This window comes from Sciurus carolinensis, chromosome 3 (genome assembly GCF_902686445.1).
Source record: "Sciurus carolinensis chromosome 3, mSciCar1.2, whole genome shotgun sequence".
Lineage (NCBI taxonomy): Eukaryota > Metazoa > Chordata > Mammalia > Rodentia > Sciuridae > Sciurus > Sciurus carolinensis.
Window position 1 is genome coordinate 102,964,865 of NC_062215.1, and position 14,936 is coordinate 102,979,800.

General features: G+C 37.2%; 1 protein-coding gene across 1 annotated transcript in view; it reads right to left on the reverse strand.

The window, feature by feature from the left end:
- Neb (nebulin) overlaps positions 1-14,936 on the reverse strand; it is a 207,364-nt gene that overhangs the window by 168,466 nt on the left and 23,962 nt on the right. Inside the window, 20 exon segments of the mRNA XM_047543863.1 lie at positions 114-221; positions 2,084-2,281; positions 4,851-4,964; positions 5,048-5,070; positions 5,073-5,154; positions 5,925-6,029; positions 7,967-8,065; positions 9,054-9,158; positions 9,249-9,356; positions 9,451-9,552; positions 10,903-11,016; positions 11,100-11,207; positions 12,172-12,275; positions 12,702-12,736; positions 13,338-13,398; positions 13,401-13,422; positions 13,826-13,930; positions 14,029-14,136; positions 14,240-14,325; positions 14,328-14,343. Of these exon segments, the coding sequence (XP_047399819.1) occupies positions 114-221; positions 2,084-2,281; positions 4,851-4,964; positions 5,048-5,070; positions 5,073-5,154; positions 5,925-6,029; positions 7,967-8,065; positions 9,054-9,158; positions 9,249-9,356; positions 9,451-9,552; positions 10,903-11,016; positions 11,100-11,207; positions 12,172-12,275; positions 12,702-12,736; positions 13,338-13,398; positions 13,401-13,422; positions 13,826-13,930; positions 14,029-14,136; positions 14,240-14,325; positions 14,328-14,343 (1,803 nt within the window).

Genomic DNA, 14,936 nt, shown 5'->3' on the forward strand with positions numbered 1-14,936 from the left:
AGTTTTTCTCAGCAACGATAACCAGAGAATAAGGCAGAAAGGAGGCACTTCCCCTGGTTTGAAAGTTTTAGCATGACATATTCAGACCTCACCCAATACACCCAGTGCTTTACCTCATTAAGGATGTCAGAAGCCCGCTTTGCTTTTTCCATTTCCAAAGACCCAAAAGGCACCCAGCCACAGCCTTTCATCCAGCTGTTATAGTCAGCCTTGTATTCCACCTAAAACACCAAGAGAAAAGTTACACTTCGTGGCTCAGTGCCAGCCATCTTGTGCTTCTTACATGAAATCGGTAACACGTCACTCAGAATGCTTGAGGAGTTCTGACCCATCCGTCACACCATACTTGAAGGTTAACATGTACACTTCTTTGGTGAGAGATTTTAATGGTCCTGAGGCTTTTTTCTTTTCTTCTAGTTGGCTTAGATACCATTTTATCCTTATTACCCACTTCATAGAAGTAGGTGGAATTATGATTCTAATCCAGAAAAATGCTCAATTCAAAGTGGTATTTCAAAGAATAAATGAAAATATGTTTAGATGATCAGATGTCAGATGTTTGCTCCCTGGAACTCTATCATGTTTCTATAGTCAAATTAGCCCTGATGGTCACATTGAAGGTGGATGATTTTGCTCATTTTTTTAATTAGACAAGGTTTGATAGTAGTTATTTGTCCTAAGATTTGTATATATTATACTTCATATGTACTGGTCATTTTAAGAGTATGTCTACACTAGCCAATGAAACACTTTAAAATAGTTTCCACTCATTAGTTTGCTTAAGGAAGCAGTTATTATTTGGAATTGCTCTTATTTGGAGGATAGTTACTTGATAGTATTAAAATAAAGAGCCACTCTGGCTGTCTGGCCCTAGATGGTACCTAAAATTTATAATCTAGATACAAAATTCAAAATCTTAAAAGAGATGTTCAAATTCTTAGAATCATAGTGAAATTATTCACAGAAGCTAAAGGGTGAAAACAACCCAACTATCCACTAATGGGGAATGGATAAGCAAAATGTGGTATATCCATACAATGGAATATTATCCACTTGTAAAAAGGAAGGAAATGCTGACAAAAACTACAGCAAGGATGAACCATGAGGATGTTATGCTAAGTGAAATAAGTCAGACATAAAAGACAAGTATGTGATTCCAAGTATATGAGGTACTACAAAATCATAGAAGCAGAAAGTAGAAATGGGGTGGCCAGGGACTAGGGAAGGAGAGAATGGAGAGTTACTGTTTAATAGAAGTAGAGTTTCAATTTTGCATGATTGAAAAGTTCTAGATTATTGTGCAACAACATGTATACACAATGCTACTGAACTGTGCATTTAAAAATGGCACAGATGGTCAATTTTATGTTATGTGTACATTTTTTAAAAATGTAATTGTTAGGATAAAGTAATTTTTACAGCTGAAATTAATTTGCCTAGTTGTGATATGCAGAAAATCCAATTATAAAAACTTATTTTTGCAAAGGATTATTTTTTCCAGACAAAATAGTAATTATGTAAAGAACTATTGATAATAATGAATCCAGTTAGGTATGGTGGTACACACCTATAATCCTAGTGACTCGTAAAAGGCTAGGGATGTAGTTCAATGGCAGAGCACCCCTGAGGTCAATCCCCAGTACTACAATTATATATATATAAAAACATATATATATACACATACACATATATGATGAATTGTGAATGTGACAATTGTGATAATAATGTTTCTTGAGAGTGTACCAAGGCTTTGGCACCATGCTAAGTATTTGGCATCCACTTAAATCCTCCAAACTATGTTTTTGTTTTATTCCAATTTAACAGAGGAGGAGTCTAGGCTCAGCAAGATTGGTAACTTTCCCAAAGGGAAATAGTAGAAGAGTGCATGCCCTGCCAGGGGTCCCTAACCTTGAAGGGCATGTTCCTGTAGAACCACTCAGGCAACTTCCCATTATCTGTCTGCTTATGCTAAGTGAAATAAGTCAACACAGATGCCTCTGGGAAGTGCTGAAAACATCATGGATGTAGAAATCCTCTTTGGTGCCCCTTCCAAAGAGGGAAAAGAGAGAAGTCATCCACTCACGTCACTCTGCAGTGCGTAGGCCTTCTTGGCAAGGTCCACGTTGATGCTGTCGGGTGGGTAGCTGTAGTTGTGTAAGATGTGCTTGTAGTCCGCATCGCTGGCAATTGCCTGAGACTTCTTAGCTTGAGTGACTTGGAGCATATCAAGAGGGGCCGTGTAGATGGTTTTTGACTTCTCATAGTCTTTACGATATTCACGCTGCAAAAAGGAAATGATCACTTATTACCACACATCCTCAGGGGATTTACAGGAATGTACAGAAAATGGAATTTAGAGAAACAGATACAAACATCTGAGTAGTGATTTTGCCCCCAAATTTGCTTATATGTTACCCATCATTGAAATCCTCCAGGAAAGCACACAGGGATGGGTCTTTCCAAAGCTTTTCAGATTAAAAAAAAAAAAAAAACAGTTGCCAGAGTTGCTAAAGACATCAGCAAGGGCCACAGCTTCTGCTTCAGTCAGAACTATTTTATTTTAAAATAGGTTTTCTCAAGGACCAGTAGTAAACACTCTTTCTATTAACGCATCGAGGCTTTGAAGCATTCCTAATCAAGAATCATTTTTTAATTAATGAAAACCACATGACAATCATTTCAAACTTCTGATTTTATAAAATGTTTACTTCATAAACAAGACTGTTGACTTAATTTCTAGAATCATTTTTAAATGAATAGTACTGAGTTTTTTCAACCTGATTGTTATATGGTTGACAGTAGATAAGTCCCACTAAGAATAGCAAAGTATTTTTTTTTCATATCAAGTTTAATTTTGGTAACAATTTAAAAGAAGCTTCAGATTGCAACTGTTATAAGACCTCAGAGGAGAAAAGTTTGTGAAACTGAGCCATTAAAGTAACCTTGGCCCTTATGTACAATGTTCTCATAAACCAAATGTCCTGGTTGGGCCTCAGGAGGCACTTTCCTTCCTAGGCAGGTTTTCTGGAATGGTTAGACAGGGTGCTAATTAGGTCAAAGTCCCAGCTTCATCACATCCACTCACCAATTGCCTTAACAGAGAGAAAAAGTCTGACCCATTGACTGTAGAAATATCATAAACCCACTCTGTCTCCCTACAATCATGCAAGTGTTAGAGACAGTGGCAAGTTACCAAGTAGAGGTGTGCATTATCAATCTTCTGCAGAAATTTCTTTCACCAATGACCTGATCTTTTAGCTAAGGGAACTTGATTTCCTTCTCATATTTTGTGGATCATCATATTCACTGAATAAACTTAACCCTTAATTATAAAATCTCAACCCTGGGATTGAGGAAAATAGGAAAACTTATTAGGGTATGCAAGAACATAAAAAAGAAAGACACTGAAAAAGCGATGGTGCAACTGCAGTTGGTGTGTAGACGTATTTTTTACTCTTGTTTGTGTTCACACAGCTGACATGTATCCGGACACATAAAATGTTGTCAAAGATCCAATGGCTTTTCTATACCTGCAGCTTAGCATTTAACTTGGATGGGTTTTTTTGTTTGCTTGTTTTGTTTTGTTACCAAATAGGTTTTGTGGTTTTTTTTTTAATTTGTTGTTTTTAGATATATGACAGTAGGGTATATGTATAATATGTCAAAATATAGACTGGAGGGGCTGGGGAGATAGCTCAGTCGGTAAAGTGCTTGCCTTGCAAGCACAAGGCCCTGGGTTCGATCCTCAGCACCCAAAAAAAAAAAAAAAAATATATATATATATATATATATAGAGAGAGAGAGAGAGAGAGAGACTGGGTATTATGAGAGAATGAATCATAGACTATCTGAGTTAATCACTATTACTGAAATTAATCAATATTAATCAACGAACAAGTATTTATTGATATGTTTTGTGCCTAGTGTTCTGATGTATTCAATGATAGGATGAAAAACAAAAGATAAAGACACATGTGGTGTTGATGTGAGCTCTAACCTTCCTGAGATGGTGTAAGGAACTGGTGAACAGAGAGCATTATGTATGTGAGAATTGACATAATAATGAAGAAGGAACATACAGATCATTATATGAGCACATGGTTAAAATTAAAGGTTGTGATACAAACATCTTCTTTTGTCATGAAAAATGAAAAATTGCAAGCTTTGTTGAACATCATCATTTCTCTAAACATTTTTTTAAACGCAATATATACTGCAATTTGCAGTAGCAAATGTTTCTCCTGAAGTGTAAAAACTGTAACCACGAAATGATGGATGGCCCATAGATGTTCTTTAGGGAATCTAACAAGCTCCCTGAAATTTAGGCGAGAGGCATGACAAATAATGTTCATTTTTCTAGAGAGGTAATCCAAATTTTTTTATGATGCTCTCAAGGAGCCAATAATCAATAGAGTATTTTCCTTACACCTAGGTCAGTACTAATTACTGAAGTCAATAAAAAGCATTAATAGCTCTATTTAGATTTTATATTTGTGATTCATGATTTTCTACCAAAGTAGTCTTAAAATCATCATTTTAAAAGTTATTTTATACTTACATGAAAATGTCCATTGATGTTTTCCAAGAGGTTTTAAGAACATCTATTGATAATCTATTAATACTAATGAATACATTTTTCAAAATGAAAGGACTATCAAGCACTAATCAGTGGTTTCTGTCCTCAAATGCAAGAGATGCGAGAATTTGGGGGATCCTACTTATAAAATTCTCATCAATTTCCCGTGAACATGAGGGCACGCCCACAGGCATAAAAAAAAAAAATGCTTTTTCACATTACTCCCTCTAGCATGCTCACAGGGAAGTCCCCCTGAATATAAGATGGCACTCACATCACTCTGGTTTTTGGCCGTCTTCAAGGAGTGCAGTATCTTGGGATCGTCATTAATGCTGAGGGCTCCAATCATTTTCCCTCTGCTCTTCTCATAGTCTTTCTTGTACATCACCTGCAAAGACATGGCACCTGCTGGATCCCACTCACCAGGACACAGCCCGAGGCCACCTGCCCAGACAGAAAGGCCATACTCACATCGCTGGCATTCCTGCTGTTGGCTTGGCTGCCAGCAGGGGGATGGCATCCACTTTAATTTCAAACTTCTTAGCTTTGCTCTTCTCCCAGTCTTGCTTATAAACATTCTGAACAGGAAAATTTCAGCAGAAAATTATAAAAAATAACATTGAACACAGATTAATCCAGTAAGATAAAAAACCAATTCATCATTTGCATATGTAAGCGTATTTTACCTAGAAATATTTTATTTACCAAATGGTAGTATAACTATCGATTTATTTATCATCTGGTTTCTTCTTCCTTATCACTAAGTATGTATCAGAACACTCTTCAATGTTCTGGGAACTTTTTTTTTGGTACTAGTGATTGGACTTGGGGGCACTTAACCACCACTGAGCCACATCCCCCACCCTTTTTGATAGTTTATTTAAAGGCAGAGTCTTGCTGAGATGCTTAAGGCCTCGATAAGTTGCTAAGGCTGGCTTTGAACTTGTGATCCTCCTGCCTCAGTTTCCCAAGCCACAGGGATTACAGGCGAGCGACACCATGCCTGGCTTCTGGGAAATTTCTAACAACTGTTATCCTGATGTGTAAGGGATAATGCAAAATAACAATCACTTGGAAAAAGTGAATTGGAACATTTACATCAGAGAGACCTTATAAAACCCCTAGGGGGTAAATAAGAGAATGCTTCTGATAGTTACAGAGGCTTTGGAAAATGAAATCTGATAGCTAAGTAAGAGTCTTCAAAACACTGGGCCTTATAAGCTCCACTTCCACTCTAGTAAACAATCTCAGCAGTTGTGTGTGTATGTAACTCCCAATTTTGTCTTTTTAAACAAACACCTGTGACATTTCCTCTTTTCATGTGGGCTTCTGAAGCTTCAGTACTTACATCACTCAGGTTGTAGGCATTGACTCTGTGTTGGATAAACTCTGGAGCATCTGCGGGCACATTGCACTTGAACTTCTCACCTTCGTGTTTTGCTTTGTAATTCAGCTGAAAAACAGTAGAGGATATTACTATGGGTTGAATGTGTTCCCAAGTTTTATGTGTTACCGAGTTAAATCCTAGTCATATGTTAATGGTATTTGAGAGGTGGGACCTTTGGGAGATGGCTGGCTCATGAGTGCTCTGCCCTGATGAATGCATTCATTCACTCACAGATTAATGGATTAAAGGACTATCACAGGGGTGGCTTTGTTATAAAAGTGAGCTCTGGGTTGCTCCATCTGTCTTGCTACAATGTTATAATGCAGCAAGAAAGCCTCACCAAATGCTGGCACCACATTCTTGGATTTTCCAGGTTCCAGAAATATGACAGGTTTATTTATGATTCTTTATAAATTACCTGGTCTCAGGTATGTTGTTATAGCAACAGAAAATAGATTAAGACAGATATCCAAACAGTGAAGGGTACCAATTTCCTTCCATTTATATAAGGCAGTATATATATACCAAAGTTTTTTGTGACCATTTTTATTTATTTTTATTTTTTAATAAAAATGCCTAAAAGAGGCATTTAATCCTGTCAAAGTCTAGCACAGAATTTGAATTCTCCTTCTCCCTTTCAGGAATGGTGGTATAACCAGATTTTGGATCACCATTTTATAATTACCATTAGACTATATATGGGAAACAAATCAGATCACACCACTAGGCTGTGCCTAGAGGTCATGAAAACCCCAAACCTATAAAATGCTGCAAATCAGAGTAGTAACAAAGGCCAACAACAATTCTAAGTAAAATATTAAGCTAAAAGATAAATTCTCATTAAAATATTGAACATAGGACTTTACATTTTTAAGAAGGTAATGTAACATAGAAGGAAGGAAGTATAAGAAGGAAAGAAGCTGTTGAATTTTAGAGCTCAAAGCAAATGCACAAGATTGAGAAGAACTGCGCATTAAGTACCTCCAAGACAGGAGCCTGTGGGCCTAACTGGGTCAAACAACAAGAGCCCTGTAACTAGACTACTGTACAGCACCACATTCCTCTGTAGTTTGCTGAGTCTACCTTGGTCAATATTGTTACGTTCAGGAATTCTTTACTGGGTCACAAATGTTAAGATGCTAGGGATAGTTGCATATGGACTGATATGACTTCTAAGTGATATCAATGCTACTATATTGTACCAATTGCATGTGAGCTAATTAGTGTGACTAAATACATTTTATAGTAGGTGAACTTATCTTTCCCTGACTTTAGACTTAGCACATTAGCCCCTTGCTACTTTACAGTGTGGTCTACCAATCACAGCAGCTGCAGTAGCATCTAACAACTCATTACAGAGTCAGAGTATGAGGTTACCCCAGACCTACTGATTCAGAATCTACACACTAACAGGGTCACTGGGTAATCACAAGAATGTGCATGTTTGAGAAGCGTGTTGCTCTTCCCAATTCCAGCATGGGCCATTCCTGCCTTAGACTTTTCCTAACTAAAAGGCTAAAATGCCCACCCACTCTCTCCAATGCCGTTCTATTTTAATGCTGTAGCATCATTCTCTACTAGTTCTTTATTATTGCCTGAAGTCTTCGTTGTTACTGTGCTTTCTTTTTGTAAAGTCTTTGTTAACAAACTCAAGAATATAAATGTTTGCCTTGTTACCTACCCAGATAGATGCATTTGTTGGTACTTTATTTAAGATGGTATGAAGTTTTAATGTGCATGTGATAGATCCTAATGAGTAAGTCTGGTACTTCTACTAGAAATCAATGAGGTATTGAAGAAATGTAAGCTATTTTTTATTGTCTCACATGGTTTTCCTCAAGCTCCAATTCAATCTAGGAGCTTCATTTGCATTTTATTAAACAAGTTCTAAAAAAATGACATTATTGGGATGGTAGATGGGCCCATGAAGATTAAGCATGTAGATGCTGACATTTTAATACACTGAGCCCTCCAGGTCACCCACACCTGCATAAGGCACTTACATCACTGAGCTGTTTGGTGTTGAGCTGGGCTTGCAGTAGTACAGGCGTATCAGCGACTGCCGTGAATTTAGTCTTATCCGGATGAACTTTGTAGGTATGCTGGAAAAAAAGACATCCTTTAATGAAATTGTATGACCTATCTTTATATTCTTGTTCATATACACACTAAAGCATGAAAAGTTCCAGCAAAAGTTGTTTGCTTGTTCTTGAAAACTTGATTGAGACATTCTTAACTCCTTTTTCCTCTTCCTCTTCCCCTCTCTTCCTGCAGTTATCTGTCTTGCTGCTGCATCCCAGTCACTACCTTCCAGGGCTGAAGTCCTCCACTGGCCCTCCATCGCATTGGTGTCAATCTAAACTGCACCATGATTAATGAACCCTGCTGGATCCACCCTCCTTCACATCCCACCATTTTACCTCTTGCTGATTGCTCCTCTCTCCAGGATCTCAGCATCCTCTTCCTTTTAGTCCCTTGCTCTTCTCCTTAGGTGGTTCTTCCTGCTTCTCTACCCCCGATCTTGGCGGAGCTGCACATTCCTGTCTCAGACCTCCTTGACCTTGTAATTAAAGGTACTGTACCACTCTCTCAACAGCATCCTGTTTCAATTCTGTTCTTGCTTCCTCGTTTTCTTGGCATTGCCTGAGATCTTTCTTGCTTCCCGCTCTCTTCCTTTGTTTATTATCATCTCTTCCTCCCTAGAAGCTCCAGGAAAGGGATCCCACTGTGTTCCCTATCCTTTCCCAGCACCAAGGACAGTGCCTGGCACCTGCTAGTCCCTCTTATAAATTTGGGGAATGGCAAACACCAACCTCTCTCAAACCCCCATATCCTCCTTTTGCCCTGAAGTTGCATACATATATACAAACTAAGGAAAGTAAAGCTCTATAAAACCTAAAATTACTTCATAATGAAATGACTTCCTCATAGTAACTTTTGTGTTTCCCAATTTCACCCCAAAAGCAAAATTTTAAATTTAATATCTTCTGCTAACTACTAGATGTTAGCATTTAAATTCCTGCTAAATTTACCACTAGATGTCACAAGAACCCCAAACCCAATTTTAAGAATCCAGGGCAGCTGACTTACATCTTTACACTGGTCCAGCTTCTTAATTGCTTCATATTCTTGTGTTATTGTCTGAGGGAAATAGCACTTCCCTTTATCTTCTTCATATTCTGCTTTGTAACTTTTCTATAATGAGAAAAAATAAAAATAGATCAGGATTGCTATTGTTCCCAAACAATGTCTCTGTGAGGCATGAATAATTATCTTCAAACTTACGTCACTATTTTGAGCAGAAACTTTCAAGCAGTGTGTGTGATATGGGTCCTCAAAGCTGCCTACATAATGTCCCAAAATATTCTTTACATATGAATCTTTATATTTAGCCTGAAAAAGAAAATGTGCACAACTCATGTTAATAGTCATCTGTCAAACAAAAGGAAAGCCTTCCCACCCCAGATGTACCCAGGGCCCATCGAACCTCGCTGAAGTTCTTCAGCAGTGTATCAAGTTGATATTTAGGGGTCTCACAGTAATTCATACTCTTTGCTTTTGTCTTCTCATAGTTCTCCTTGTATAATCTCTGTCAAAGGGGGGAAGGGAAAAAATAACAGAATGAATCAAACAACATTATCCTATGTAAATTTATGATTACACAAATGGTATGCCTTTACGCCATGTACAGAGAAACATCAGGTATCCCATTTGTTTACAATAAAAAAAAAGAAAAGAAAAAAAATCTCTGTCAAAGGGAAAAGAAAATTAAACAAAGCAAAATACATCTCGTAGAATAAAAGTGATGCATTTCATTACTCTCTTTAATAAATATATTTTTCCATATATATTTTCCATCAAGCAGAAAAGCAAGATGGATACGCTTCAGGCTCATGTCTTGTATAATCTCATCTACTAATAACCATAAATATGTTTACATTATTTGTCCCAATATTTCTTGGGCTGAATAAATTATAGGACATTAATAATATTATTCAGGTAAGTTTCAGTCCTAAAATAATTCTTTCCATTAGAATGTGTTAGAAGAAGAATGATTTTTTTTAAAGTTGATTCAAAATGAGGTTTAACAGTATAAGGTGGACCTTAGAGACTTGGGCATAGTCTAGGAGAGGAATCAATTCAGCACTTGGTGAAAACACAGTTTATCACACTCCTGGAAACTGGCTTTATCATTAAGTCCTAACATTTTTCTTTGTAACAGCAAAACATGAAAAGATGACTTTTGTTTTTAATGCATATGTAATATTTCTTCAAGTCATCTTTTAATTCTCTCATATAGGAATTCAAAATATACTCAATAAAGATAAGAAAACTTGTAAATGATATGAAATATAGGAAATATTTTTTCTTGCTAGAAATTAGAAAAACAATTTTGGTATTTTATTTTTAGGAAGCATTTTAAAGCCTTCTCTATGAGATCAATATTTTATAAAATTCTTAAAGTACTTTGTTTTTGAGTTTATGCTTTATCTAGTTTTTCCTACTTTTTGTCTTTAAATTGGTTTTCTCACTTCTCACTTTTTATTTTCCTGCCTGTGTCTTTGAAAACAACCTTAATCAGCTCAGGGCACTGAATGAATACATGCATGCCATATGCTAAGTACATTTATTTACACATACTATGATACTGAGCCCATTTCTATGAAAGACAATAAAGGAAAAGATATGGCTAGTACATTTTTCCTCCTAATGAGAGAGAGGACATTAAGGGAACTTTGTAACACTTAGTATCATCTCAAAGTACTGAGACAGCAATAAAATGAGAAAGTTCATCTTTCCTAATCCTCTGGCCTGACACATTTGATTTGTCATCGTGAACCTGAGATACCAGTTAAGCTAACTAATATCCAACTCAAGGTTTTATTAAACAGCAGTGTGGCCAAAGCTGAAAGTAAGAGTGATTTACAAAGAAACTCACATCACTCTGGTTTTTGGCCGTCTTCAAGGAGTGCAGTATCTTGGGATCGTCATTAATGCTGAGGGCTCCAATCATTTTCCCTCTGCTCTTCTCATAGTCTTTCTTGTACATCACCTGCAAAGACATGGCACCTGCTGGATCCCACTCACCAGGACACAGCCCGAGGCCACCTGCCCAGACAGAAAGGCCATACTCACATCGCTGGCATTCCTGCTGTTGGCTTTGGCTGCCAGCAGGGGAATGGCATCCACTTTAATGTCAAACTTCTTAGCTTTGCTCTTCTCCCAGTCTTGCTTATAAACATTCTGGACAGGAAAATTTCAGCAAAGGAACAGGCACAAAAGTGATAATTATATCATTCCACTTGAAGGCTAAAGGATAACTATTACCTTGTCTAAATATCAAACAAACTGACCCTTGTCAGGGTTCAGGAAATCATGTATACTTCAGATAATTCTCAAGTTGGAGCTTCTGATTCTCCAAGATCAGGCTTTTCTACTTTCCCTTAGAATCTTTTATCAAATTAATTCTAGTTTCCATACTAATATTTGATATCTAAACACTGAATATCTTATAGAGTGGCACAAATATTCTACAGTTAACTTACTTTTTATGGTATAAAGGCATCACTTTCATTTGATCTCTAAATCCTTTGCAAAGATTTTTCATAAATCATTACAGTACTCATTGATGCTGGATAATCTTAGTATTCATTTATAGAATTGAGGAAATTGAGATCCCCAAGGGTAATTTGACTTTTTTACAAAATTACGCTCAGAAAATGAAAGATGTCAATGGACACCTGGCCTTCTGCCCTTAAACTACTCTGTATTCTCATTAGTGCAAGTTCTTTTATATGGAGAAATAAGTATAATTTTTGTAAAATAAGGACATTATAGGCCTGGGGAATAAATGAAATGAAATTATATCTAAAATGTCAGGTTCTAAAAGAATTAATTGTGGCCCAGTATAAATGAACATAATAGCTGAAAGATCTAACATCAAGATTTGCAATTAAGCAGACATGAGAGGTGGTAGTTTACGGTTGGTTAAAATATATTAGATTTTCTAACTGAATGAAGCTACTCAAAAGATGGCTATACACATTTTACAAGGTGAACTCAAAGTCACACTGGCAAACATATCAACATAATGCAAATGTTACTGTTCTTTCATCTTAACAGTGAAATATGTTAAGCTGTAGTGAAGCAATCAAAATGAAACCCTGGTTATCAGTACCCCACATGGTACAGTGGGAATGGGACTTACATCACTCAGGTTGTAAGCGTTGACTTTGTGCTGGATAAAGGCAGGAGTAGCAGGGGTATATGGCACCTTGAACTTCTCACTTTCATGTTTAGCTTTGTAATTAACTAAAAGAGAGAGGGTGTGGGTAGGCCAGGGATAGAAGAGATCCAATTAGTTCAGGAGAAGAGTTTTTGCAAATTAAAAAAACTTCTCTTGCATGGTACATTTGTGAAGGAACAAAGTTGTAAGATCAAAAGAGAGATCCAGAGCTCAGGTAGGTCACCCTGCATTGTTGAGTCTCAGTGCTGAACCTTTGACAGCTGATACCACAAGAGTCACCATGGCAGGACCCCATGAAATGAGGTGGCTTTCCCACACACTGCCCCTCCCCCATGCACACCACGGTGGACCCTCTAGGTCCTGAGACACACAGTCCATCTTCCTTCAGTATCAATGCTTTGCTTCGGAGAAGCTTCATTATTCGTCACCTCCAATGCATTAGGGTTGCTAATGCTCCAACAGGAGGCTTCATTTCTGACCATAAAACCTACTGAGATTCCTTGTATTTTTATCCTTTAACATAAGTCTGGAAATTCACACTTAAAGCTATATGAAAAACAAATTTGTCTCAAAGACTCCAGAAACTTATTTGGGAGAAAGAAATTTCATATGTTGAAGACCTGATCTGGGCCACTTGAATGCCACACACACTTCTCCTTTTACTTGGTTTTCACAACAGCCACAAATTATAAAAAGGAAATATGAAGCACAGAGACATTAACAATATGGCCCCCTGGCCTTAAGTGGCAGAGCTGCAAGTTTTGCCTGATTCTAGAACTCATATTTTCAATGCATTAAGGTACATCAGTTTTCATCACAGAATCATTATTCTCCCAGGAAGACTGAAGGCAACACAAACAGGAAAATGTTTTATGTGATTACAAATAGATAAAAGTTAAACATGTTAAAATTCACATAACCTTTCCTATAAATGTGATAAGACTTTGGATTTTTTTGGGCTAGGGATGTAGCTCAGTGTAAAAGTCCTGACCTAGCATGCACGAGACCCTGGGTTGTATCCCAGTCCTTCAATAAGCAATAAACTGATTTTACATATAGAATTATAAACTATTCTCCCTCGTAAGTGGATTTCCTGGCTGTTTAGAGGAACTTACGTCACTCAGTGCTTGGAATTGACTTGGGCTTGTACCAGAACTGGAGAGTCGGTAACCTGAGTGAATTTTGTTTATCTGGATGGACTTTGTAGGTGTGCTGTAGGAAACAAAGGGATTTGGTTTATCAGTACCTCTCAAATCCAAGGTGGTCTATGGGCTGAGCAGGCAGAACTCAACCCTCAAAGAAAGACACTGGTAGCTGATAAAACATTCACTGATTTCCTAACTAGATTAGTTTGTTTGGGGGATGCTCTTATAGCTACAGAAAGCCTTCCCATATCCTCAGAGTCCTGATAACTCATTTCTTGAGAAAAATGAGCTAGAATTAGTTCTTGAAATGTGGGAATGCCAGAAGAAGAAAATAGCTACCCTATTACAAGATAGATTTGTTTCTTACAATTTCCTCGCTTACATTGCTTAAGGATCAAAATTTTAACTATATCTTGGCTACTAGACACTATAGAGGGCAGTAATGTTCAAAGTTCACACTACAGACTTACATCTTTACACTGATCTAATTTCTTGATGGCTTCATATTCCTGAGTTATGGTCTGCGGGAAGAAGCCTTTGCCTCTGTCCTCTTCATATTCTGCTTTGTAGTTTTTCTATGAGGAGAAAAAGAAGTAGGTAAAAGATGCAACCATTGTATTCATGCCCCAACATGTGCTATTTGGAAAGCCAAACAACCGGTCTCAGAACTTACATCACTGTTTTGGGCTGCGACTTTCATGCAGTGTGAATGATATGGATCTTCAAAGCTGCCTACATAGTGTCCTAAAATATTCTTTAAGTAGGAATCTTTATATTTAGTCTGAAAGACAAAATGTATTTCATGTGTTCATTGATTAAGTAATTTATCAAATGATGGGTCATGTTTGAACCATCACCAGGGTGATGGTAGGAGGATCACTTACATCACTACTGAAGTTCTGCAGAACAGTGTCAAGCTGAAACTTGGGGGTCTCACAGTAATTCATGCTCTTTGCCTTTGTCTTTTCAGAGTTTCCTTGTAGAGTTTCTGTCAAAAAAAAAAAAATCAGTTAAAATAGATTCCTGTCACTCCCACATCTGATTAGAACACTCGTATTTTCCAAAACTAAACAAAAGAAGAAAAGATATTGCCTGTCAACTGTCTTAGAAACTGACAGTCACACATGGGGTGCCATGAATCACAAGGCTTTTCTATTAGCAGCATTGTAAAGCTCAGTCTTTAACACTTTCAAAAAATTAAGAAACCAATATTCCACCCCAACCAGACTTAGTTCAGATGCTTGGGGATCTCTGGATTGTTCTTTGTCTCTCTCAAAGCACATAATTGCCTCAGTGAGGGTGCAATGGCACACATGGAGGTTTTGAAACAAGTTATTTTTTTTTTTAACAAACCTTCATGAAGAAGTTAACATAGGTTGAGAAATACACAATCTCTCTTCCTCCTTGTACCAAGGGGGAAGAAAATCTCCTCATTATCCAAACAGCCTAAATAATAAGGCCTGTATGAGAATCCAAACAATGAGTCATTACTAACTCTTCTTCTCTGCTAGGATTATCTTTAGCTTGAACAGCAACATGAATCAATTATTGGTTTTAAATGCACAGCTGTGAAAGCAGATC